The 25,378-nt window shown below is 50.5% G+C and overlaps 1 protein-coding gene across 5 annotated transcripts in view; it reads right to left on the bottom strand.

Moving 5' to 3' along the window:
* LTBP2 (latent transforming growth factor beta binding protein 2) overlaps nt 1–25,378 on the bottom strand; it is a 117,359-nt gene that overhangs the window by 68,004 nt on the left and 23,977 nt on the right. For all 5 annotated transcript variants that reach the window (XM_074392977.1, XM_039469456.2, XM_010335285.3 and 2 more), the window contains exon 3: nt 18,594–18,840. In XM_074392977.1, coding sequence (XP_074249078.1) covers nt 18,594–18,840 — 247 coding nt within the window. The remainder of the gene's footprint in view (nt 1–18,593; nt 18,841–25,378) is intronic.

Here is a 25,378-nt window from a genome sequence, read left to right as displayed (position 1 = left end):
TGTAGGGGGGTGGGGGGTGCCCAAGGGGTTCTCAGGACTCCAGGAAATGCCCATTATTTTCTACCTAGCTTGCCCATGCATCCAACTACTGGGGCAATAGCCTTCTTCTTCCCACCAGAAAAAAGAGCCCCTCTAAGTGCTCCCCTGCCTCCTTCTGGGCCCAACTGGACCACTGGAAGGGTGGAAGCTTGGCCGGGGACACAGACCCCCAGGAGGGAAGGGACTGGGCCTTACCCTCTTCATATCTTCTGTGAATCAACACAGCGCTGGGCACACAGCTGCTGCCCTGCAAATATTTATCACACTCACTTCAGACCTCTCCATGGCTTCTCCCAGATCTCCTGGCTCTCTGGAGCCATCTCCGCAGCCCTGGCTGGGCCCCATTCCTCAGCCAGCCAGGGCCAGCAGGCAGTCTGAGGTCTCTGGCTCCGAGTTCCCTCGGGAAGACTCGTCAGCACACAGTGAACCTGGATTTCATGAATTCGTCGTTCAACCACTGCCAAGGTGCACAGTCCCATCAGGAACTATGCGAAAGGCATCTTGCCTACCAAGAGCTTATCACCCAGACTGGGAGGCAGGGGGCACGGAGAGGCCTGGCATACCTGGTGCCTTCATACAAATCAGAAGAGGCCCCTCTGGGCAGCCAGTTTACAGAAGTCACCATACTTCCTTCAGGCTGATGTAGCATGGTCCCCAGGCTGGGTGAGCAGAACACAGGCTGGATTTTAGCCCCAGGGTTCATCCCCTGCCCGATGCCCTCATGCACCCTTGTGCAGGACGCAGCTGGTACACTCTACGCAGCAGCCCCAGGCCAACCCTGCACTTGAGCATTTCATAATAATCCAAGTGTGCAGAAGGAGGGGAGGGGCAGGAGCCAGGAGTCTCATGGCCAGGTAAGCTGTCCAGCCAGCATGTTCTGGCACAGCCCTGGGGCTAAATCACCAGGAAAGGCTTTCCAGAGGTCGCGAGACATGAGCCTGAGCCGGAGGAAGGGATGGGGAGTGCAGAGAGAGCCACAAGCATAAAGGGACACATTCAGGAATGTGCTGGCGTGGTGTTCAAGGCTAACCAGGCCTGTCTGGTTAAAGAGAATTAGGACGAGTCAAGGATGAGAATAATAATAGCCAACAGTTACATAGTGCTAATCACGGGCCAGGTACTGTGCTAAGCACTTTACATATATTAATCCAGTTAATCACCATTAAAATTAGGAAGTAGGTATTATTATTATCCTCTTGTTCCAGATGAGACATAAAGAAGCTAGGTAACTTATTAAGGTCACATCGTCAATGACTAGTACTCAAACACAAGCATTCTGCAGATATTCTAATTCCAGAGCCTAAACAACAAACCTCTGCACCATATCGCTGCTTAAGAACTATACTTTGGGGCTGAGTATAAAAGGCCAAAAGTCTGGGCCTCATCCTATGAACCTCACACATGAAAAGGAAGCCTTGAAAAAAGTGTTTGCACTGGGAAGTAACAAGGTTTAAAAAATGATCTTGACACTCAATACTAACAACAACAACAAAAAACGGTCATGGAAAACTCCCCCTGGAGTCCCCCTGCCACCCTTATTACCCACACTGCCCAGGGATACTCCCCTCCCTGCCTCCTAGAGCACTTGCAAAAGCCTTCTCAAGGGCCAGGTGTGCTACAGCTGCTTGAGCATATCAAATCGCTGGATGGGAGCTCTTAGAGGCAAGGCATGAATACGAGTCATCTAGTCTTGTGCCTGGAATGAAGATAGAGATGGGAAGGAGGCGAGGGGAGAAGGGGGGAAGAGGGGAAGGGGGGAAGGGGGGAAGGAGGGAAGGAAGGAAAGGAGGGAAGGAAGAAAGGAAGGAAGGAAGGAAAGGAGGGAAGGAAGGAAGAAAGGAAGGAAGGAGGAAGGGAAGGAAGAAAGGAAGGAAGGAGGGAAGGAGGGAAGAAAGGAGAGAGGGAGGGAGGGAAAGAGAGAAGGAAGAAAGAAAGGAACGAGGGAAGGAAGGAAGAACGGAAGGAGGGAGGGAAGGGAAGGAAGAAAGGAAGGAGGGAAGGAAGGAAGGCCAAGTCTGAACAAAATCCTTGTCAGTTACCCGACTCAGAGAACATTCCTCCTTTGTGCATCCTTTCTTCCAACTGGCCTGAAAAATCCATCCCGGACATACATAGAATGAATGGAAGAATGATTAATAATAGGGAGTATGAGACTCACACAGGAAAAGGTTATTTATTCCTGGCTTACCACTGGGAATGTGTTATGGGGGTTAATTGCATGAGACCTCCTCTTAGCACAGGTTCCTTGAGTGGGCAGATGCTGGGAATGTTGAACTGAAGGATTAAAGTCGTGTACAGATGTGCTGCCGGAGCCCAGATCAAGGCCTAGGTCTCCCTGGCTGAGAACAGGGCATCTGCTCATGCCAAAGTGGGGTTATGCCTCCCAGGTCCAACGACAGAAGCCAGCTGTGCTGAGCGGCAGAGATGAGACTGAAATGAAATTTGTCCAGTGGCATCTCCTCCTCTGGGTACCTGCTGGGGGCCACAGTCCTCCCCACACAACCCACCTTGATAAAATAATTGCTATACTTATGAAACGCGGTCTAAGCACAAGGCAGCAGACACGCATGACCTTATAAAGGCCCCCCCAACAAGAACCTGAAACATAAGTGTCTCTACCCCAGTATGACCTATGAGAAACTTGCGGCATGGAGGAAGAAGGTAGCTGGCTCAAGCTCACGTGTCTCATGAATGGCAAAATCCACCAACCTAAAGCTCAGGACTGCCAGGCTCTGAAGCCCATCCCACCCCTCCCATCGCTGGGGTCAGACTTCCTCCACAAGCTGCCATGGTGTTGCTGCATGAACTACAAAGAAGCACATGAAGACCAGAAGTGGCTGGAGAGCTGCAGCCATGAAAAGGGAATGAAAATGCAAGGCAGGGGCCAAGGGACCTGGCAAGAGCTACGGGAGACTGGAGGAGGGGTTGGAGGAAGGGGAGGAGAGACATCTAGGCTGAGGCGATTGAGCTAGGACCGTTTCCCAAAGCCACAGCAAACCTGGTATACAGACATCTTGCCACCGCTAACTTGGCCATGAGATGCTCACCTCCTGAACCCTTGGGTTCCCAGCTCATGGCCTTGAGGACCCTTGAAACCTCCATGATGCATCCGCGCACATGCACATGCACAGGCTTAGCAGGCCTGGCTTACTGAACAGCAAACGCAGGCCTGACTTGAGATGTGTTTACCCCACTCCTGAGCCTGCCCCAACAAGCCCATTGTAGATTAAGGCATATAGGAATGTGGGTCAAAGATACACTTTCAGGAGCTGGCCAAAGTCCCAGTCTGCCCTTTCTGTTCTCAAAGGAGCTGGAAATCTACCCCAGGGCTATAAACAAAAGGAAATTTCTATGAGAACTAGGGCCCCAACCTGGGAAGTTTTCATCCAGCAATCCAGCAGCCCAAACCTGTCAACCTATGATGTGCCAGACTTCTGCTAAGGTATTTTATTTATTTATTTATTTATTTGATTAGGACAGCAACCCTATGATACAGGAACTAGTGTCCCCATTTTATGGAAGAGAAAACTGAAGCACAGGGAGCCTGTTAACCTGCCTAGGGTCATCCCTAGCAGGGAAGTGCTGGGGCAGGGTCTCCAGGCTGAAGTCTGTCTGCCTCTGTGGGTTGAGATTGCCTTCCCCACCCTGCTGCTCACCCTTGGCTGTGACCGGAAACCTCGCCAGGTCTGGAAACACTTTCAAGTGCTCTGGGAAAACTCTCAAAGTTTCTGATGACTGCTGCTGCATTTGCAAAAGGCTCAGATAACCCCTGAAGCAGGGGACAAGTAAGAGTGGATGACGGCTGGGGGCAGTGGCTCATGCCTGTAATCCCAGCACTTTGGGAGGCTGAGGCGGGCGGATCACTTGAGGTCAGGAGTTTGATACCAGCTTAGCCAACATAGTGAAACCCTGTCTCTACTAAAAATACAAAAATTAGCTGGGCATGGTGGCACGTGCCTGTAATCCCAGTTACTCAGGAGGCCGAGGCAGGAGAATCACTTGAACCTGAGAGGCAGAGGTTGCAGTGAGCCGTGATCATGCCACTGCACTCCAGCCTGGACAACAGAGCAAAACTCCGTCCCCTGCCCCACCAAAAAAAAAAAGAGTGGGTTTCATTTACAGAGGACCAAAAAGGTGCCAGATGCACTTACATGGATTAGTCAATCCTCTGACAATTCCATAAGGTAGTGATGATCGTCCCCAGCCTACAGATGAGAATACTGAGGCTCAGAAGGTTAAATCACTCGTTCTAGGCTGCATAGCTAAGTGATGGAGCTGAGATTCAAACCCAGGTTCATTGAAGACATAAATTATTTCACAATTCTGCCCTCACTGCGCTATTGTGTTTTGTGGAGCCTCTGACCTTGCACCAAGAACATCAAAAAAGAAAGAAATGTGGAATCAATTTTTCTCCACAAGGAAGAGATCCTGGAAGGGCGTGGCCTGGCTGGGGTCTTGAGAGGATACCGCCAGCCCCCTGCAGATGCAGACTCCCTCAAGCGGCCCCTGCTGTGGGCACTCGAGGGTGGACATGTCAGGTCATGGGCAGGGCTGAGGCTCCGGGAGGAAAATGCAGTGTAGGCGACATCTGGAAGCAGAAATGTGGTAGCTCCAGAAGTTTTCATCTGTAATCTTTGTTTTGTAAGGAACAGGGATTTTTTTTTCTCTTTAAAAAGTACTCTACTTCCTTTTAGACCTTTCACAAATATTTTTTTAGGAGAAATAAGGAGAAAAGAAAAAAAAAAAAACCACAGAATGCCTGTCGCAGCTACTCACTTCCATCATGAATCACGGACACAAAACCACAGCTATGTGGCTAGCAAAGGAACTATGTGTTTTCACATTTCATTATTGGGAATCATTTAGCAATCTTCCCTGTGTCATCTGCAGACAGACAGACACAGACAGACAGACACACCCCTCTGGGTCCCAAGCAGCCTCGTACAGCACAGTCATCAGATGACTTTGCATTTAATCCATTTTCCCTTTTTATCCTTTTCTGAGAAATTATCCTGCCAGGTTTAAATCTTCCCCTTTAGCCCTTCTGCAGAGGTGGGGTGTGTGTATATGTGTGTGTGAGTGTGCAGGGGTGTGTGTGTGTGTGCGCACGTGTGCACCATGACGAGGGAGGAGGAGGAGGAGTGCTGAGACACTGATTCAGTTAATTCCAAAAGTGGAAACAAGTGTATGTTTCAGAGTCCTTCCCTTTTTTTTTTTTTTAAACTGTTATCATAATACCACTTTACTTTGCTAAAGTTATTTTCACCTGGGAAGCTCACAGTGCCTTTTCTAACAGTGGCAAATTAATCAACTGATGGCAGATTTAAAGATGGAATAACTGGAAAAACTACTGGACCCATAAATCAGAAACTTCCTTTACGTCCTGGACAAGGGGTGAAACCTGATACGTCTTTGAAAACCTTGAGCTCAAAAGGAGAATTCATGGAGCCTGAAAAAAATCCTCATTATGAATTTTGAGGCATGTTCCCTCCGAAGCTTCCACCCACGCCCCACCTCACACACACACACACACACACACAAACACACACACCCTCAGAGGGTGACCCTCACTGAGCGAGCAGCCAGTTCTGTAAAAAGCAGCAGGACGGGGAGAACCTTCCCTGGGCCATCTGAAAAAGAGCTTTGCCAGCCTTTCTTTTCTTGCTTCATTGCTCCCAACCTCTTCCTTTCAAACAAAAATCCTACAGGATTTCAGTCAGTTAGATGCTATGAGCACAGCTTCAAGCTTGAAATGTTTATTGTTACTATTTTTTTAAGTCCAGTGCTGAAAACTGCATACATTAGCATTTTAATGAGGCTGAATGCTGCTCCAGGTTCCCACTGACTTCTGTAGTTTTCTGAAAAGACACTGGATACCTTGCCTGACTCAGTCCTCTGCAGTTTCCAAGCCAAGCTGGGTGTTCCCACACGGGCCTAGACTCACATGCCCTGGAAGCTGGTTAGCACAATGACTACAAATGCAAGTTCTGAAGTCAAGCAGAACCGGGCTGGAATTACCCTTACCCTCAGTGTCCTCATTGCAAAGGGGGAGTTCATGGGAATACCCTCCTCACAGGGTCACAGCAAGAACTGGCAAATGTGCTGAGGATCTTCCACTCACCCCTGGATCCCCCTCCATCCCCTCTCTGGGACCTGGGAGGTTCCTTTGCCCTCGGTCTTCTGGTCCAGTTCAGTTAATGGGGAACTCCAGCAGGAGGTCAGAGGGCAGGAGAAGGTGAGTGGAGGTGCGGATCCTCCCAGCTCCCTTGCGACAGGCACTGAAATAGGCAGTGGCTGCATTCCTCCACCAGCGGCCACAGCCCTGTCCAAGGCCCTCTCCTACAGCCTGAGCTACCCTGGGTTCTTACGACTTCTGGTCCCTTGCCCCTTTAGACCTGGAGGGTAAGGACTTGCCTATGTAGCTACCCTGGGATACTCCACCATCCTTCATTGTTTTCTCCTGACCCTGTTGGTGCCCTTGTAAATAAAAACATCAAGTGTGCCATCTCTTTCCTGCTGGAACTCTAACTGACCCAGACAAGAAAAAGTATTTGCTTTCGAGTGCTGAACCCTTACCTATGTGACCCAGCACTTGAGCCACATTCCCTTGTGTTATTTTGACCACAGCCCTGCGGAGCCAGTATGGGTATCAACAGTCTTTCACACCAAGACTTGGGGGTGTGAAAAAACACACTTGACAGCATGGCCAGGGAGCAACCGAGTCAGATGGAACCGGGGCCTATCTCACTTGCGGCCCATGCTCTTAGCCACTGTGCCAAGCTGCCCCCAGGATTAAATTAGGTGGTGCCCGTAAACTGCCGGCTTACTCAATAAGGCTCCATCAACGGCAGGTTAGAACGGCAATCACATGCAATCAAAAAAACCCCACAGTCCTAAATCTTACGTTAGCAGAACCCTAACCCAACCCTGACCACAACCCTGAGATTGAAACCTCACTCTAATGCTGCACTACTAAAGTTAGCCCTTTAATCTGACCCTAACCACTACCGTCATGTTAAATAGAATGTCACCCTAACCACAACCTTAGTGCTAGCCAGTCTTAACCCAAACTTTCACCGCGGTCACCATAATTCTAAGCATACCACCAAGGCCGTGATGAGCTCTGGGGAACCTCCACACCCCTCTGCTTCTGAGTGCGGGTCCCCGTGCTATGCCATTTGTACTCCACTACTTAGACACAACACAATTGACCAAAAGACATGTGTGCATCATCCATGTCCTGCATGTCACTGAGCTGGTGACTCTGAAGTGGGGACAGCAAGGAGGAAAAGAAAAGGGTAGGAACCTAGCACAGTGCCTGAAACACCGTAGGATGCAATAAATCCTACTGATGATGATGATGATGATGGTGATGATGATGATGAACTGGAAGAGGTAGCTTTCCCCATCACCCAGCTTCAGGCTGTGGGAGGACAGAAGGCGAATAGCTCGTACCTCAGAGATGTATTAAGGGCTGGACCTGGGACTGGGCTGGGAGGAGTCCTCTCCTGAAACCAAACCTAGGATGTGGCCCATATAATCCTCAGCTCTTGGAGAATCCTTAAAAAAGGAGTCACTAGGTCGTCATCAGAGATTTTGAGATCTTCTTGGGCCAGATGCCTTCAGGCTCCAATGGGAGAAGGGAGAAGGTAGGAGGAAGTGTGTAGAAAGCAGACACCATTTCCCTTGAATCAGGGGAGCAGGAGAGGCCTCTTCCCCTGAGCACTCAGACGCCTGAGCTCGGCATCCTCACCAACCCAGGGGTGTCCGCCCTGCGCCAAGCATGACAAAAGGAAGAGGTTGCTGGCTTTACCACGCAGAGGAAGGAAGGCATATGGGCCCCCACCTTCCTCACCACCTCTCCTGGGGTCTCCAGGCTCCTGATCAAAGCATAGCTAGACCATGTGCCCTGGGCTACATCCACCCAGAGCCGGAGTCTTTTTTTTTTTTTTTTTTTTTTTTTTGTATTTTTAGTAGAGACGGGGTTTCACCATGTTTACCAGGATGGTCTCGATCTCTTGACCTCCTGATCCACCTGCCTCAGCCTCCCAAAGTGCTGGGATTACAGGCGTGAGCCACCGCGCCCGGCGAGCCGGAGTCTTTTTATCATCCCACACCTGTGCCCCTAAGGCCAGCCGTGGCCTGCTCAGGGCCTGACCTCCGTGGGTCTCAGGTGTTTGTGTGGGTTAGAGAGGTGCACGTTAACACTACAAAGCCCCTGAGATCCATCCCTCCTAAAAGGGACCTCCACAGCCAAACCCAGCTGGAGAGGACTGCCCTGAAGCAACCCACTTTGTAAGGGAAATTGGAGACATCTCTCTTCATCCTGGAAAGAAGCCAGGTCTAGAATCACCACATACAGCTGCACAGTTTGGGTACCGCACAACTCTTGGGGTACCTGTCACAGAGCTGGTGACTCTGAAGTGGGGATAGCAAGGAGGAAAAGAAAAGGGTAGTGTGGTATGAGAGAAGGACATCCCCTGTCGTATTAAGCTGTATACGACAGGGGATGTCCTTCCCTAAGCTTAAAATTAAAAGATTTCTGGCCGGGCGCGCTGGCTCATGCCTGTAATCCCAGCACTTTGAGAGGCCAAGGCACGCAGATCACAAGTTCAGGAGATTGAGACCATCCTGGCCAACATGGTAAAGCCCCATCTGTACTAAAATTAAAAAAAAAAATTAGCTGGGTGTGGTGGCACACGCCTGTAGTCTCAACTACTTGGGAGGCTGAGGCAGGGGAATCGCTTGAACCTGGGAGGCAGAGTTGCAGTGAGCTAAGATCATGCCACTGCACTCCAGCCTGGTGACAGAGTGAGACTCCACCTCAAAAAAAAAAAAAAAAAAAAAAAAAAAAAATTAAAAGATTTACTTTAAAACACTTCCTCAAGGGCCTCACTGAGGAGCTTCTTCCTAAAAGTGGCTTCTGTACATATATCAGTCATGAGCAAATACCTCAGCCCACTGTAAGGACAGCCAAAAGGTAGTAACAAGCATTTGCAAGGCATGTTAAAACTCACAAAGCAATCTTTCACACACATCTGAGTTAATTCTTACAACATCCCAATGAGGGAAGAATTAACTCTCTTGTTTTACAGATAGGGACACGAATTCTTAGTGATGTTAAATGGCTTGGCCAAGGTCACAAGGGCAGGTAGTAGCTAAGAGACCCAAATTGGGTTTACGGATTCTGAGTCTATTCAAAATAGTTTTCAAGGTCCTAAGTGTTGCGGGAATTCCAGAAAAACCCAAGGGGCAATTTTGGGAATCAGAGTTATAAAAACAGGTCAAGAAAAAGAAACAAAAAAGGCTAAAAAAATAAAAGAGAGAGAGAGGGGCTCAACCCTCGGAGGCCACCAAAAATTTGTAGGGTTGAGTTAACCCCACAGAGAAAGAGCACTCAGTGGCCATAAGGAAGCGGGTGACATAGCACAGAAGATGCAGGCTGCTTAGCCCCCCATCAGGGACAGTGACAATGGTCTGTGCTGGTAAGAGGCTCACATGTTCTTGTCACAACCTTGGAAACAGGCCAAGGGGAGAATAAGCACATTTCACCATCAGGGATGGGAAGTGGCCAGGCTGGCGGCCAGAGTCCTAGACCATTCACTCTTTTTTTTTCTTTTTTTTCCTGGAAACCGTGTCTGGCTCTGTCGCCCAGGCTGGAGTGCACTGGTGTGATCTCGGCTTACTGCAACCTCCGCCTCCCAGGTTCAAGCCATTCTCCCACCTCAGCCTCCTGAGTAGCTGGGATTACAGGTGCGCACCACCACACCCAGCTAATTTTCGTATCTCTAGGAGAGATGAGGTTTCACCATGTTGTCCAAGCTGGTCTTGAACTCCTGACTTCTAGTGATCCACCCGCCTCAGTCTCTCAAAGTGCTGGGATTACAGGCATGAGCCACTGTGCCCAGCTGACCATTAGCTCTTGAGCTTAGAGGAGATCCACACTAGCCCTCTGATTTACAAATGTGGGAACAGGTCCAGGAAGGGGAGAGGATTTTCCCAAAGTCTCTGAGCACACGTTGGTCTCCCAGCATGTCCCAGCTGAATCAGAAAACAGTCTTGGCTCCAAGGGACTTGAATGAGGAGGAAGAAGGACAAACAGGGGGCTGCGTAGCCCAAAGGAACAAGCAGAAGGCACGCAGCAGCATGCAGAAGCCCAGAGAGGACGGTGGCAGCGGTGGGAGGGGCTGGAGCAGGGGCCAGGCTCAGAAGGTCAGGGCAGGCCTTCAGGCTGACCTACAACCTAATGGCCAACCTGCATCCTGCCTCAGTTTCCCCAGCTGTAAGCCCAGACAGTGGGATGCAGAAAAACTCATCCTAGCAAATGAGGTGTTCTACACTGATTTGTCATAAGCACATGGAGTAGGCAGGTAGGCCAAGGGATTTCATGTTTATTGGACTGACTGTGTGGCAGACACCCCACAAATCAGGTTACAGTATTTCAGTAAATTCTCCCAACCATCCTAAGAGATGGGCATTTGTTTTCCCACATCAAAGTCAAAGAAATTGAGTTTCAGAGAGGTAAACGGGCTTGCAAAGTTTGCGAGGGCATTGGAATTTAAATTCTACCTAAAACCAAATTTAAGCCCCTGCCCCGGGCTCCCCTGACACACGCACTGGGCCACTGGGCACCCTTCTCATGTCGCCTTCTCCAACCAGCAGAGTCTAAAGCTCAGGGCACACAGCACTGCCCCAGCCAGGGACCAGTCTGCACTCACTCTTAACAGTGCCACACAGTTCCTTCCTGCCAGCCAAGCCTCAACATCTGTTTCTAGGTTCATAATATCATCAGGAAACCTGTCCACAGCAGCCATGCAGGGAGCCTTGTCCTGTGTCCTCCCTGCCTCCCCCCCTTTGCTGCTGGCACTGGAGGAAGGGGACACAATTTACAAGCTGCCACACTGAGTTCCCCATGCTGGGTGTCTGTTCCCAGCCACTCTCTTCCCGGCACCTAGTTTTTTTTGAGATGGCATTTTGGTCTTGTTGCCTAGGCTGGAGTGCAGTGGCGTGACCTCAGCTCACTGCAACCTCCGCCTCCCAGGTTCAAGTGATTCTCCTGCCTCAGCCTCCCAAGTAGCTGGGATTACAGATGCCTGCTACCATGCCTACAAAGACACCCACCCAGCTAATTTTTTGTGTTTTTAGTAGAGATGGGTTTCGCCATGTTGGCCAGGCTGATCTCAAATTCCTGACTTCAGGTGATCTGCCCACCTCAGCCTCTCAAAGTGCTGGGATTACAGGGGTGAACCACCTCACCCAGCCCTGGCACCTAGTTTCTGATTCTGCCTCATCACTGGGCAAACCCCCTGCCATTCTCTCATCCAGGGGATGCTGCCTTCCCGGCACCTTTGCCCTGGGGAAGGGATGCCTGGGTCTCCCCACAGTGGCTCCAGGGCAACAGTCTATTGCAAGGTCCCTCTGTTCCCTCAGACTTAGAGAGACCACCCACTTGGGAGTGGAGTCCCTGTGCTCCCAACAGGAAAGTTAGTCAAAGGTCTTGGGTGGAGGGGCAGCGCTCCCACGGGAAACCCGAGGGCTCATTCTCAGCAGCAGTAGGTTAAAGGTCATGCCAAAAAGTGCCAACAGGGCCCCTGTGGAGCTGGGAGGCTGAGGTAAGTTGGGGTTTTCTCTGGGATAGGGAGCCTCTGCCAGGTGACCACCCCCACACAGGCACACGCTGCCACATACGCCCAGTAGTCCCGGCACTCACCACCCGAGGTTGGACCTCCAGCAAGAGCTGCCTGGTGCCCCGGCCCTTCCCTGTCTCCCTACAGACAAAAGCTCAGAGAGATTAGTGCAGGCAGAGAACAGGTGCTGGAGATACCAGGCTGGGAAAGTGTAGGGACGGGCTACCTCCCCTCTCTGAGCCTCTTCTCACCAACAGAATGGCAACATCTGTTGCAAACAGGGCCACCTGTTGCAAGGAGCTGTGACACATAAAACAAAATGTGTGCAGACAGCTAATCGACTCAGCCCTACTCAGCTCTACAATGGGCTGAGTCATGCTCAAGGTGCTGGAGAGATATCAACCAATGAAAGAGAGAAAACCCCCTGTCCTCCCTCACCTGACAGTTTCTTGGGGTAAGAAAAACATTAATTCAAATACACAGGTAAAATACCTGAGATCTTAGTGCTGCAGAGAAAAACAGCCAGGTGGGAGGCGGGAGGGTGTGGAGGGCTTTAGATGTAATGGGCAGAGAGGGCCCCACCAAGAAGGAAAGGGGAGAAGCAGCCATGGGAGTGTCGGGGGAAGAGTGTTTTCACGTGGGTTGAATTGTGTCCCCACGAAAAGACACGAAGTCTTAACCCCGGACCTATGAATGTGACCTTATTTGGAAATAGCCTTTGCAGATGTAATTAGTTAGGTTTAGATGAGGTCAAACTGGATTAGGGAGGACCCTAAATCCAATGACTGGCACCCTTATAAGAAGATGACAAACAGAGACACACAGACACACGTAAGGAAGAAGGCCCTGTGATAAGTGAGGCAGAGGTCAAGGTCGTGCAGCTACAAGCCAAGGAAGGCCAAGGATTGCCACCAGCTATGCTGCAGAGAGGCACGGAACCTTCTCCCTCAGATCTCAGAGGAAACCAATCCTGCCACCTTGATTTTTGGGTTTCCAGCTTCTGAGCTGTAAGAGCATAAATGTCTGCTGTTTTAAGCCACTCAGTTTGTTATGGAAGCCTTAGAAAACTAATACAGGGGCCAGGTGCAGTGACTCAGCTTGCCCTGAGCTCACACCTGTAATCCCAGCACTTAGGCCAAGGCAGGAAGATCGCTTGAACCCAGGAGTTGGAGACCAGCCTGGGCAACGTGGTGAAACCACATCTCTAAAAGCCAATACGGTGAAATCTCATCTCTACTAAAAATACACACAAAAAAAATTAGCCAGGTATGGTGCACGTCTGTAGTCCCAGCTACTTGGGAGGCTGAGGCAGAATTGTTTGAACCCGGGAGGCCAAGGTTGCCGTGAGCCGAGATCACGCCACTGCACTCCAGCCTGGGCGACAGAGTAAGATTCCATCTCAAAAAAAATAATAATAATAATAAAAGAGCCAGGTGTAGTGGTGCACATCTGTAGTCTCAGCTACTTGGGAGGCTGAGATAGGAGGATCGCTCAAGCCCAGGAGGTCGAGGCTGCAGTGAGCTGTGACAGTACACTCCAGCCTGGGTGACAGAGTGAGACCCTGGCTCAAAAACAAACAAACAAAAAAATTTCAGGGCTCCAGGGAGGGAGACAGCAAGTACCGAGGCCCTGAGGTAGGATTGTCTCCAGCATGTTTGAGGAAGATACGGTCAGCCGGCAGGGCAGAAGGAGGATGAACACGGGCTGAGAGGTGAGGGTGGACAGCAGTGATGTCAGAGAGGTTTTGAGGCCAGATCATGTAGGGCCACCCTTGTGGCAAGCCCTTGATAAGAGGGAGCTCTTCCACTTTAGACAAGGGTCCCAACTGGAATGTGCTGCAGTGAGTGGGTGTGGTTGGCCCCCATGATCTCCATCCCTGGGGTTACACCTTTGAATATGCTATATCAAATGGCAAAAGAAAATTCAGGTTATGGATGGAATTAAAATTGCTAATCAGTTGACCGATGGAATTAAGGTTGCTCATCAGTTGACCTTAAAATAGAGAGATGGTCCTGGATTATCTGGGTGGGCCCCGGGTCATGACATGGGCCCCTAAAAGTAGAAGAAGGAGGCAAGGGAGCGAGTCAGGGACAGAGACAGCCAAAGACACAGGCAGAGGGAAGCTGCAAACACGGAGTCCAGCTGCTGCTGCTGGGTCTGAAGATGGAGGAAGGAGGCCACAAGCCAAGGAATGAGGGCAGCTCCTGATGCTAGGAACAGCCCTTGAGTGACAGCCAGCAAGGAAATGGGGACTCAGTCCTACAACTGCAAGGGACTGAATTCTGTAGATAACCTGAATGAGCGAGGAAATGGAGCCCCTAGAGTCCCAGGAGCCTGCTCACACCTTGATTTCAGCCTGCTGAGACCGGTTTCAGATGTGTGACCTATAGAACTGTACAGAAATAAATGTGTGTTGTTTTAACCTGCTAATTTTGTGATCGTATGTCATGGCAGCCATACACAATGAACACAGTGCACAGAGGATAAAGAGGTGGGGTGTGCAGAGAGGAGGCAATCCAGAGGAGAGGGAGCAGTCAGGCAGGAGCAGCCTGCTGGGAGCCACCACCATGGGGCCACAGCTCCCCAGACACCACCTGACACCCCACTCAGGGCTCAGTACTGCCCTTCAGGCCCCTTGTTGCCCATGTCATGTCCGAGCTTGCTTAGTTTCTTTTTTTCTTTTTCTTTTTGAGACGGAGTTTCACTCTTGTCACCCCGGCTGGAGTACGAAGGTGTGATCTCAGCTCACTGCAACCTCCGACTCCTGGGTTCAAGTGATCCTCCTCAAGCCTGTGTAGATGTCCCCAGGGCTCAGCCTCTAGGTCCTCAGGTCTAGGCAAGGAGCAAACCCAGCAGAGGTCCTCCCATGCTTGACATCTCCCATTAACCTCCTCTCTCCTAGGGCTGGTGACAATGGTCCTGGTGGAATAACCCTACCCCAGCCAAAGCCACTGCTGGATCTGCTGACCCCTGAGGCTGGGTCTGGGCTCTGATTTCTTCTCAGAATAGGTCTACACATACGTACATGTGCACACACACATGCACACGCACACGTGCGCGCGCACACACACACACACACACACACACTCCAGTTTCCTCTGTCTGCTCTTTGCAACCTCCTCCCATCCACCCAAGTGCTCAAGGCAGAGAGATCCTGCCCATTGACACTGAATGTGTGTTGAACACTAACTCACATCAGGCACCATGCTAAGTGTTCTACTAACATGATCTCATTTAATCTTTCCTATCATCCTATCAGGTGGACACTACTGGCTTAGAGAGGTTAGGAGGAGTACCTATTGTCACATAGCTGGTGAGTGGTAAATCCAGAATTAGAGCACACCAAAGCCCAGGCTCTAACCCTCACTAACTCAAAATACGGTCCATGGTCCAGTAGTATCAGCATCCCTGGAGATCACGTTAGAGCTGCTCATCCTAGACCTGCTGAATCAGAACCTGCATGTTGACAAGTCCCCAGGTGACTCACCTACTAGTTTCTGTTTGGGAAGCACTGGTCTAAACCACTGCTTTCCAAAGCCTGCACGTTGCCCTCTCTCCATCTTTCAGTCCCTTCCCGGCTGCCTGGCTTTTGCTCTCCAGGTGAGGCAGGCCCTCTGCCCAGCCTTGGGGAAGAATTCATGGCATGGGGCTCAGAGGGAGTCTCCAGGCCCTTACAGCCAGCCCAGACAACAGCTGGACATCAGTCTGGTCCTTTTTAGGGTACCCTGCCTGCCGCCTGAGACACTCTCGTCCTCTCCCTCTGGTCTTCCTCCTAGACGTGAGTCTCTTGGTTTCTGCCTGCTCTCCTCCAGGGGGCATCTGGCCATCTCCAATCCATGTAGTGGTCCCCTCCCCAGACATTTCCCTCCACAACTCCTAGAATGCCCCCTGCGTCATGTCACCGCCTCTATCTGGACACACAGGGCCTGTCCAAGTTGCTGTCAGGAGAGAGGCCAGGGACTGCTTGGGAAACCTGGCCAAGGTCACAGGAAATGTCTGACACCACCAGGCAAGCAGGATTTGGTCTCCTAAAACAAAACACAGCTGGGCCAGTAGCTGGGCCAACAACAGGGCGCTCCCAGATTTCATAGCATTGAGGCCCCAGGGCACAGAGAAACTGGCTGGCCTAGAGGCTGCAGCTCATTAAGAACATCACAGTAGCCCCTGGCCAGGGAGCCTGTGAAAGTCAAAGAGGACAGACCTGCTGTGGGCCAGAGACCTCACCCAGGACCTCGGCCCTCCACTGCCTGTCACATACAGGAAACCTTCACTGGGGGATGGAAGGCTCACATGGCATCCTCCTTGCCTCGCAGCCTCCCCTCTCCCCATCATTTATTTATCCTCATTTATGTATCCATTTAACTTACACTGATTGAGCACAGAAGTGTGTCAGGCATGCTGTTAGGTACCAGGGACACATTCGTGAACGAGGGTCCCACCTGGACCCTCGGCCTGGACAGATCAGAACAAGGCATCACTGGCACTGCCTACCTGCTCACGGCCAATCCCAGGCCCTCACTGTTACCAATCTGGGGCCCCTTAGCTCTGCTCCTTGTTTCTGCCCCCAGCACCCCTGGGCCTTGGCTGCAGGGTTTGGCCCTTCTGCTCTTGACCTTGGAGCTCCGTAGGCCCTTGACCTGAGTCCGTCGTGTGAGCCCCGGGGTAGCTCCTGGTCCAGTGAGCATATGAACAGACCATCCAAAGGCAGGGTGAAAAGCACTGTGCTAGGGAAAGATGGAACTCCTGCCTTGGGAACTGGCGGGGGTCTCACCTCCTCCTGCCCTCTGAGCAGCACATGGGGTAGTGCCCTTGGCTGCAGGTATGGGCTGAGGGTTCAATGCCAAGTGGGCTCTTTTGTTAGGCTGACTCTAGTTTGTACCCAGTGTCAGAACAAATAGGGACTGAACACTTTCAATGGGCGAGGCACTGTTGGGGGAGCTGTAGGGAAATCCAGAGTGTAGGCCCCTGGGTCTACGAGCTCTGCGGGTGCAGGGCGCAGATGCACAGTTTGCATGCTGGAGAGCAAGTGCTGCAGGGGCCAGTAGCCAGGGAAATGTGATTCACCTTGAAGAATGGGGAGGAGTCAGCTGGGAGGAAAGATGTGGCAGGGAACTTCAAAGGGCTCTGACTCAAGACAGACAGAGTGACTTGCCCAGCAACCCCCGCTCCCGAACAATGCATCATAAATGGATGAATCCCACACCCCAAAAGAGACAGGGAAAGCTCTGCTGAGAGGACTCTGTGCCCACCCTTGCCCTTGAGCTGGCACCTCTAGTATTCCTCCAAGTGCCTTACACCAGGCTTACCACCTGGGACCGATGAGAACAAGGCACCGGCACTGCCCACCTGCTCACGCCCAATCCCAGGCCCTCACTCTTATCCATCTGGGGCTCCTTAGCTCTGCTCTTTGTTTCTGCCCCAGCATCCCTGGGCCTTGGCTGCAGGGTTTGGCTCTTTCGCTCTTGATCTTGGAGCTCCCTAGGCCCTTGACCTGAATCCACCCTTTCTTTCTCCCTGCTCCTAGCTGCCCTTGGAAAACATTTGCTTGGGTGCCCGGGGCCTGGAACCCAGCTCACCAAGACCCTGGTCTGCCTGACCTCACCTGTTCCCAGAGTTCCTGAATACCCTCAACCTCCTTTCTTTGCTCTCTCTCCTACTCAACCAGTCTCTCCTGACCTTTCCTGCTGAGACCTAACATCAAGGTCAGCCTCCTCTGCCTGCTTCTCCTGGCCTCTGAGAGGGCAAATCCTCCTCCCCTTTATTTCAGCAAGGCAAGGTTGCAACATTTCAGAAAGAACTTCTTAAGTAGGAAGCAAATGGAAAAACTAACCTGAAAAATGAAAAGGAAAACACAGTCCCCTAGAAATGGACTGATTTGTAAAGTTCAGATTTCCTGTCCTGAGCTAGAAAAAGTCTAGCCAGATTGGCTGGCAAGCGGGCCAAGGAATCCTGCCCGGAACACTCCCCGTGTTCACTTTTCTTTCTACTCCCGTCCCCCACACGTTCCTTCTCCTCCCTTGTAAGAAGAGAGGCCGAAGCTGGGTGCTGAGGAAACGGCAGGGGCTTCTCTGGCAGAGGAGTCCTTCCTACGTCACAGGGACCGCAGGTGGAGGGCGAGGAGGCCAGGGATGGGGTAGGGGAGAACATGCATAAATAGCTTCCATATGTGCCAGGCACTGCTCTAAGCACTTTCCTTAATCTTTATTTGTTTTTGACGCAGAGTCTTGCTCTATTGCCCAGGCTAGAGTGCAGTGGTGTGATCTCGGCTCACTGCAACGTCCACCTCCTGAGTTCAAGCGATTCTCCTGCCTCAGCCTCCCAAGTAGCTGGGATTATGGGCGCCCGCCACCACGTCTGGCTAATTTTTATATTTTTAGTAGAGATGGGGTTTGACCATCTTGGCCAGGCTGGTGTCGAACTCCTGACCTCATGATCCACCCATGTCAGCCTCCCAAAGTGCTGGGATTACAGGCGTGAGCCATTGTGCCCAGATGATTAATTTAATCTTCACGACAATTCATGACACAGGTATCATCATTGTTCCCACCTTACTGATGCAGAATCCGAGACAGAGAGGTAAGTGACTCACCTGGGGTGGCCCACCTGGGAAATGGCAAAGCTAGGCTGTGAGCCAAGAGGCTGTGGTCCCAGGTACACGCCCTCCTCAGCTTTCTTTCAGGGACTCAAGGGCAAAGACTTCACTTCCCTCCTCTTTCCACCCTAGCCTGGCAACACCCCTGCCAGCCTCAACACCTACTCTGCCGCTCATATCTCTGGATGTGTGAGGGAGAGCCGAGGAGGGTGGGGAGGGGGGAAGGTGACTCTGAGGCCTTCTCCACCAGCCTTTACCAAATGGTCTAAAAGAAGAAGCCCCTCCAGAAAGATTCTGAGCCCTGGACCCCAAGCCCCACAGAGAAGGGGACTCACCCGGCTGGCGGTGACTGTGGTGCAGGCGGCTGTGCTCTGGCTACGGTGCCCTCTCCGGCCGCGCTGCTCCTGCGCTGGTTGGGTGAACGCTCGGCCCAGCGTCGAGGTGCCAGCCTGGAGTTCTGGGGGTCAAATTCCTCATCAGGAATGACCTCCTCGCAGCGGGCTCCACGGAAGCCGGAGCGGCAGACGCAGAGCTGAGGGCGGCTGCAGGAGCCCCGGTTCTGGCACGGTGGCTGGCACACGGCTGAGGACACAGGGAGAAAGGTGACAGCAGTGGCCATGGGGTGCTGAGACCCAGCTGCCCATACCTGCCTGTTAGAAGGGCCTGCTGAGTGCTGCTGATCCCATCATTCAAGCAGGAAGCCACTCTCCTGGCCTCAGAGGGCTCCCTGACCCACGTCTCTCCCGCTTTCATCCACAGACCCCCAGGACGAGTTCACTTCTAATCTTTGGACAACCAAAGACTGCATGGCCAGCTGCAGAGTGGCTGATGCCACCACAGCCCACATAACACCCTGAAGAGGAAGTGCATGCCTGACACTGTGTTTACACTGAAACATTCACTCCCTCCAGACTGGAAGTCCCATGAGGACAGCCCCAGAACTTAGAATAGGGACAGTCACAGAGTAGATTCTCAGTAAATATGGAGGGAATGAATGAATGAATGGGTCCCTTTTATGGAAAAGGGCCCAACACTGGCCTGAAATTCAAGCAGTTTGAGTTGCTGGGGTTTTCCTGTCACTCATGAGCTGTGTGGTCTTGACTTCACTGAACCTCTGTTTGCTCCTAGATCATGGGAGCGGTGAACTAAGGAGGTTGGAGAACTCTAAGGTTCCTTCAAAGGCATCTTCAACTTGACAGTCTCACCTCTCCTTCCATTGCTCTCCATCTCCCGCCCTCCTTAAGGGAACATCCCACACAGAGGCACACACTGGGATGCAGAGTCCTGCCCCTCCCCCACCAGGACCTCCACCAGGGAACACGTGTGAGCGGGGCAGCATGGTCTGGCTCACACTGGACCCTCAAAACCCAGCGCCTCATTCATCTGTCACTCATTCATTCAACAAATAGTTGTTGAGCCCTAGTCAGTGCCAGGCACTGGGACAAAGTCCTTGCCTGCCTGGGGCTTGCAGTCAAGTGAAGGACACCAACAGGAAGCAAGGAAACATTAACATGATGTGGCGTCAGGCAGTTTCAAGGGCTGTGAAGACAATTAACCCGGGTAATGCAGGGGTCCAGGCCCAACCAGGAGACTCAGATGGGGCGGCCAGGGCACCTCTCTGAAGAGAGAGATGGGAGTATGCAAAGGAAGTGGACCCCCAAAGATCTGGGCAGTCTCCCAGGCAGAGGGCGAGGTGCAGACCAGGCGCTGGATCCTGGAAGGAACGTGGCATGCTTGAGGAGCCACCGGAGACCCAGGGAGGCCAGGGTCTGGCGGCAGATCGGGCGTAGGCAAGGTCAGTGAGGAAGCAGAGGCAGACACACAGACCCTGTCATCCCAGGGATCCTAAGTGCACCTGTGAAACTTCCAGGCATCGCTACCCAGACCAGGTGCCTGGGTTTCGTGAGCTGAACTCTCCTTTCAGAGAATAATACCAGAAACCAAACCGGGGGCTGGCCTGGATAAACACCTCCAAAATTCCACATGGCCCATGTCACAGAGACCTTCAATGGCTCCCTAGTATCTTCAAGATTCAAGTCCATAGACTAGCACTGAAGACTATCCCGGTCTGATCCCCTCTAACATTCCTCTAAGTCAGCCTGCTCCAGCTGAGCTGGCCTGCTGGCTGTGGCCCCAGATAGCCTCTGCTCTGTCTTCTCTCTGTCTTTGCATGTGCTATGTCCTCTCTTCTTCTTCTTTTCCTTTTTTTTTTTTTTTTTGAGACAGAGTCTCCCTCTGTCACTCAGGCTGGAGTGCAGTGGCACCGTCTCAGCTCACTGCAACTTCCGCCTACCAGGTTCAAGTGATTCTCCTGCTTCAGCCTCCCAAGCAGCTGAAACTACAGGTGCCTGCCACCATGCCCAGCTAATTTTTTGTATTTTTAGTAAAAATGGGGTTTCACTATGTTGGCCAGGATGGTCTCAAACTCCTGACCTTGTGATCCATCCACCTCGGCCTCCCAAAGTGCTGGGATTACAGGTGTGAGCCACTGCACCAGGCCCGTCCTCTCTTCTTTCCCACTTCCTCTCCATTTACATGACTCCTACTGATCCCTCAAGGCCCACTTCCCCATCCTGGACACCCACCTCTCAGCAGCTGCTCCCTCCTTTGACCAACAGGAAAAAACCTGCCATGTTCACCCTCCACGGGGCATGCCTGCACCCTGCCACGAGTTCTTTATGCATGTGTCTCAATTTCCTAACTCATATAGCCAGCTTGTTGAAGTGCAGTGACTGTCTCTTACACCTCTTTGTATGTTTAGCTCCTAACATACGCCTCACAATAACACGATTATTATCATTTTTATTATGGCAGCTGCTATCTGATGAGTGTTGACAACAGGCCTGGCACTGCATCCTGCATACAAGCTGTCACCAAAGCCTCTCAACAATCCTATGCAGCAGGTGTGACTATAATTCCCATTTTACAGATAATGCTGCTGAAGCTCAGAGCGGGTAAGAGAACTGCCTGAGGTTACCCAGCTAATTAAAGGAGGAACCAGGATTCAAATCCAGTTCTGTGTGATTGAGAAGCCCAGGCTCTTTCCACCCCACTGACTCCCAGCTGGGTGGGGATGGTTCTTCCTCTTCCCCTCTACCCTCTCTGAGCCTTGGCCCAGAACTGATAAGAAACCAAAGGGGATCTGTTGGCTTCAAATCAGCCACCAAATGCACCCTTGAGAACTTTGCCCTGAGAAAATGCACATCCCAATTCGCCTTGACAGTGGAGACCCCAGGACCCCACTCCCTTCCAAAGCCCACACAGAATTTTAAAGTAATGATGGAGGATGTACATTAGCTCATGGGTTTATCCAGTGAACTTTCATAGAGCGCGCACTGGGTGCAAAGTTTGTGATAGAGTCTCTAGCACACTGTTTGACACAGAAAGCAGAACACACAGGTTATAGGACAAGTGCTATGTCAACTGGACCCTCTAACCGAGACTGAGGCACGGAGTAGGGAAAATCAGGGAAGGCTTCTTGAAGGAGGTGATCAAAGGATGAGTGAATCGGACATTGTGCACCAAGGGCACTCAAAGACCAGTCTATCCTCAGAGAGTTAGGGAAGTAACCGGTTTACAGATTTCTTTTCTTTTCTTTTCTTTTTTGAGATGGAGTCTCACCCTGTCGCCCAGGCTGGAGGGCAGTGGCATGATTTCAGCTCACTACAACCTCTGCCTCCTGGGTTCAAGTGACTCTCCTGCCTCAGCTTCCTGAGTAGCTGGGATTACAGGCACACACCACCATGTCTGGCTAATTTTTGCATTTTTAGTAGAGACGGGGTTTCACCATGTTGCTCAGGCTCATCTTGAACTCCTGACCTCATAATCTGCCTGCCTTGGCCTCCCAAAGTGCTGGAATTACAGGCATGAGCCACCGCACCTGGCCAGTAACAGATTTCAATAGCATTCCAACCACAAGTTGGGCTCCAAGGCCAGAGCCTATTTCTCTGTGCCCAGGCACCTCTTCCTGGCAGGCCCCAGGCCTCTAGGTAAGCAGACTATGTCAAAGAATTGGAACCCAGAGCACTTCCCCAAACACAAACTGCCACTACGGCAGGATTTTGGCCTGGCCACCCCTCCATCTGCCCAGGCAGACTTAGCCCCTACCTGACCACCTGCCAGGCCCCTGTCACCACCACAACTGGAAACATGGTCAGCTGGAGCCAGACCAGCAGCCACACCAGTGCTAGCAAACATGGAGGAAGCAGACATGCCCAGGGCAGGTCTCGGCCTTGGTTTTTTTTTAGGGAGGGAATAAAAAGGGAAGGCCTGAGTGATTCCCAACATGGACCCACACCTCTCTGCCACAGAGACCCACAGCCTGGCTTGGGTGACAGGAAGGTCATGCTGCTTCCACCTCTGAGTGTGTGGTCCTTGCCTGGAGGATGGCCTTTGGAAAACAGTCTAGCTTCCATTCTTCCCCTCCTGAGCCCTGAGAACACGCCATCCTTCACGTTCACAGTATGATCTTTCATACATATGGCCAACAAGTCAGTGAAAAAATGTTCAACATCACTCATCATCAGGGAAACGCAAATTAAAACCACTATGAGATACCACCCTATCACAGCCATAATGGCCATTACTAAAAAGTCACAAAACAATCAATGTTGGCATGGTCATGGTGAAAGGGAACACTTATACAGTGCTGGTGGGAATGTAAATTTCCACCCTATGCAAAACAGTATGGAGATTTCTCAAAGAACCATTCAATCCAGCAATCCCACTACTGAGTAAAGGCAAAAAAATCATTCTATCAAAAAGATACCCGCATGTGTATGTTTATCGAAGCACAATTCACGATTGCAAAGATAAGGAACCAACTTAAGTGCCAATCAACCAATGAGTGGATAAAGAAAATGTGGTGAAATCCTGTCTCCACTAAAAATACAAAAAATTAGCTGGGCATGGTGGCAGGTGCCTATAATCCCAACTACTCAGGAGGCTGAGGCAGGAGAATCACTTGAACCCAGGAGTGAGCCAAGACCACATCACTGCACTCCAGCCGGACAGAGTGAGACTCCACCTCCAAAAAAAATAGAAACGTGAAATATATACACCATGAAATATTACTCAGCCATAGAAAAGAATGAAATTATGTCTTTTTGCAGCAACTTGGATGGAGCTGGAGGCCATTATTGTAAGTGAAGTAGCTCAGGAATGGAAAACCAAATACCTCATGTCATCACTTCCAAGTGGGAGCTAAGCTATGGGTATGAAAAGGCATGGCCAGGTGCGGTGGCTCACGCCTGTAATTCCAGCACTTTGGGAGGCCGAGGCAGGTGGATCACCTGAGTTCAGGAGTTCAAGACCAGCCTGGACAACATGTTGAAATCCCATCTCTACTTAAAATAGAAAAAAAAAAATTAGCCGGGCGTGGTAGTGGGCACCTGTAATCCCAGCTATTCAGGAGGCTAAGGCAGGAGAATCGTTTGAACCCAGGAGATGGAGGTTGCAGTGAGCTGAAATCGTGCCATTGCACTCCAGCCTGGGCAACAAGAGCGAGACTCCATCTTTAAAAAAACAAAAGGCATACAGAGTGGTATAATGGACTTTGGAGACTCAGTAGGGAAAGAGTGAAAAGGGGTGTGGAATAAAAAACTACATATTGGGTAAAATGCACACTACTCAGGTGACGGGTGCACTAAAACCTTAGACTTCACCACTAAAGAATGTATCCCTGTAACCAAAAACCATTTGTACTCCCAAAGCTATTGAAATTAAATATATACATATGCATATATATATTTATATTATATATATAAATTATATATATAATTATATATATAATTATATAAAATATATATAATTATATATATAAATTATATATATAATTATATATATAATTATATAAAATATATATAATTATATATAAATTATATATATTTATATTATACATATAAATATATATATTATATATATATATTTGTAAAATAAGATCTTTCACTCTCTAGCAATGCAAGACCCCAAACCCTGCAAGCCAAGACCCTGAGGCTGGCCATAACTCACTTAGCTCCAGCTCTGCCCTGCTTACTAATAATACCTCCCGAAAACATTTAGCAAGCACCTTATCTTTATCAGACTGAGGGCGGAGGGCAGAAAGGTAAACAAGCCTGGGCCCTGCATGGGGGAGCTCTGACCAGTGGGGGTTCGCACACTCCTAGAAGCCACTTTCCAAGCAGGGAATTCGATCCTTAGTGAGGGTTAGGGCTGGCAAGCTTTGGTTGGTGCAATGAACCAACAGCTCATGGGAAGTGAGTGGTTAGTGGAAACGGTGGAAATGGCATTTAATATATAATATCATCGTAAATAAAGTTCTAAAAGGCTTCCACACCAGCCAGACGTGTTGATGGGGAAAATGCCCTCAGGAAGCTAACCCTTCTGAATTAACCATGTAGGAGACGGTGCGGAGGCCCTATCTGCTGAGACAGAGCCTCCAAATTTCAGGTTTTTGGAGGTTTAGAACCAGCTCTCGCCGGCTTCACTCGCATCCTCTCTTGTTTTCACAAGTCTCAGCAAGATGCCTGGAACTACTTGACTTCTTCACGGAAATGTAAGCATCATGATCTAAGCCAAGTGTCCGCATTATGGGATTGGAGCATGTAGACTCCTCTCCTCTCTCTCCAATCCCCTAAACGTTACCCCTAAATGGCCCATGATGGTGGCATCGAGTGCCTTTCTATGAATGAGAACATTCTGACAGTTTTTACCTGTCTGCCTTAAAGTCAGAAAAATAAACACTTTCCTGAGTTGTTTCTTTTTCATAATGCTATTGTTTTTCTAAAGAGCGTCTTTTGAGATGATGTCTTTTCTACATTTTTGGAGTTAAAACGTTCTTTTTAATTAAAGGTGTTGGCAAGTGGTAATTGGTTTTGTTTCTCCTTTTTTTCCTACTGGGAAAAATGAAAAGCTGGCCACTGTATGTTGGTACTTAAGATATTTTTGGAAACATTACTGGTGCATGGAGTCCAGTGACTCTCTGGGAGGGAGAGGCAATCGTGGTTGTGTGTCCCTTGTTTAAAGGAGACTAAAGTGAAACATTCCTAGGCCAAATGAGCATGATTTCAAAACTTAAATATCCAAAAGGAAATCAGCCACCTCAGAAGCTCCAGTGGCAGAG

The sequence above is a fragment of the Saimiri boliviensis genome, chromosome 2, assembly GCF_048565385.1.
Source record: "Saimiri boliviensis isolate mSaiBol1 chromosome 2, mSaiBol1.pri, whole genome shotgun sequence".
Classification (NCBI taxonomy): Eukaryota; Metazoa; Chordata; class Mammalia; order Primates; family Cebidae; genus Saimiri; species Saimiri boliviensis.
The sequence above is the reverse complement of the archived record's forward strand: the minus strand, read 5'-3'. Positions and strand labels throughout refer to the sequence as shown.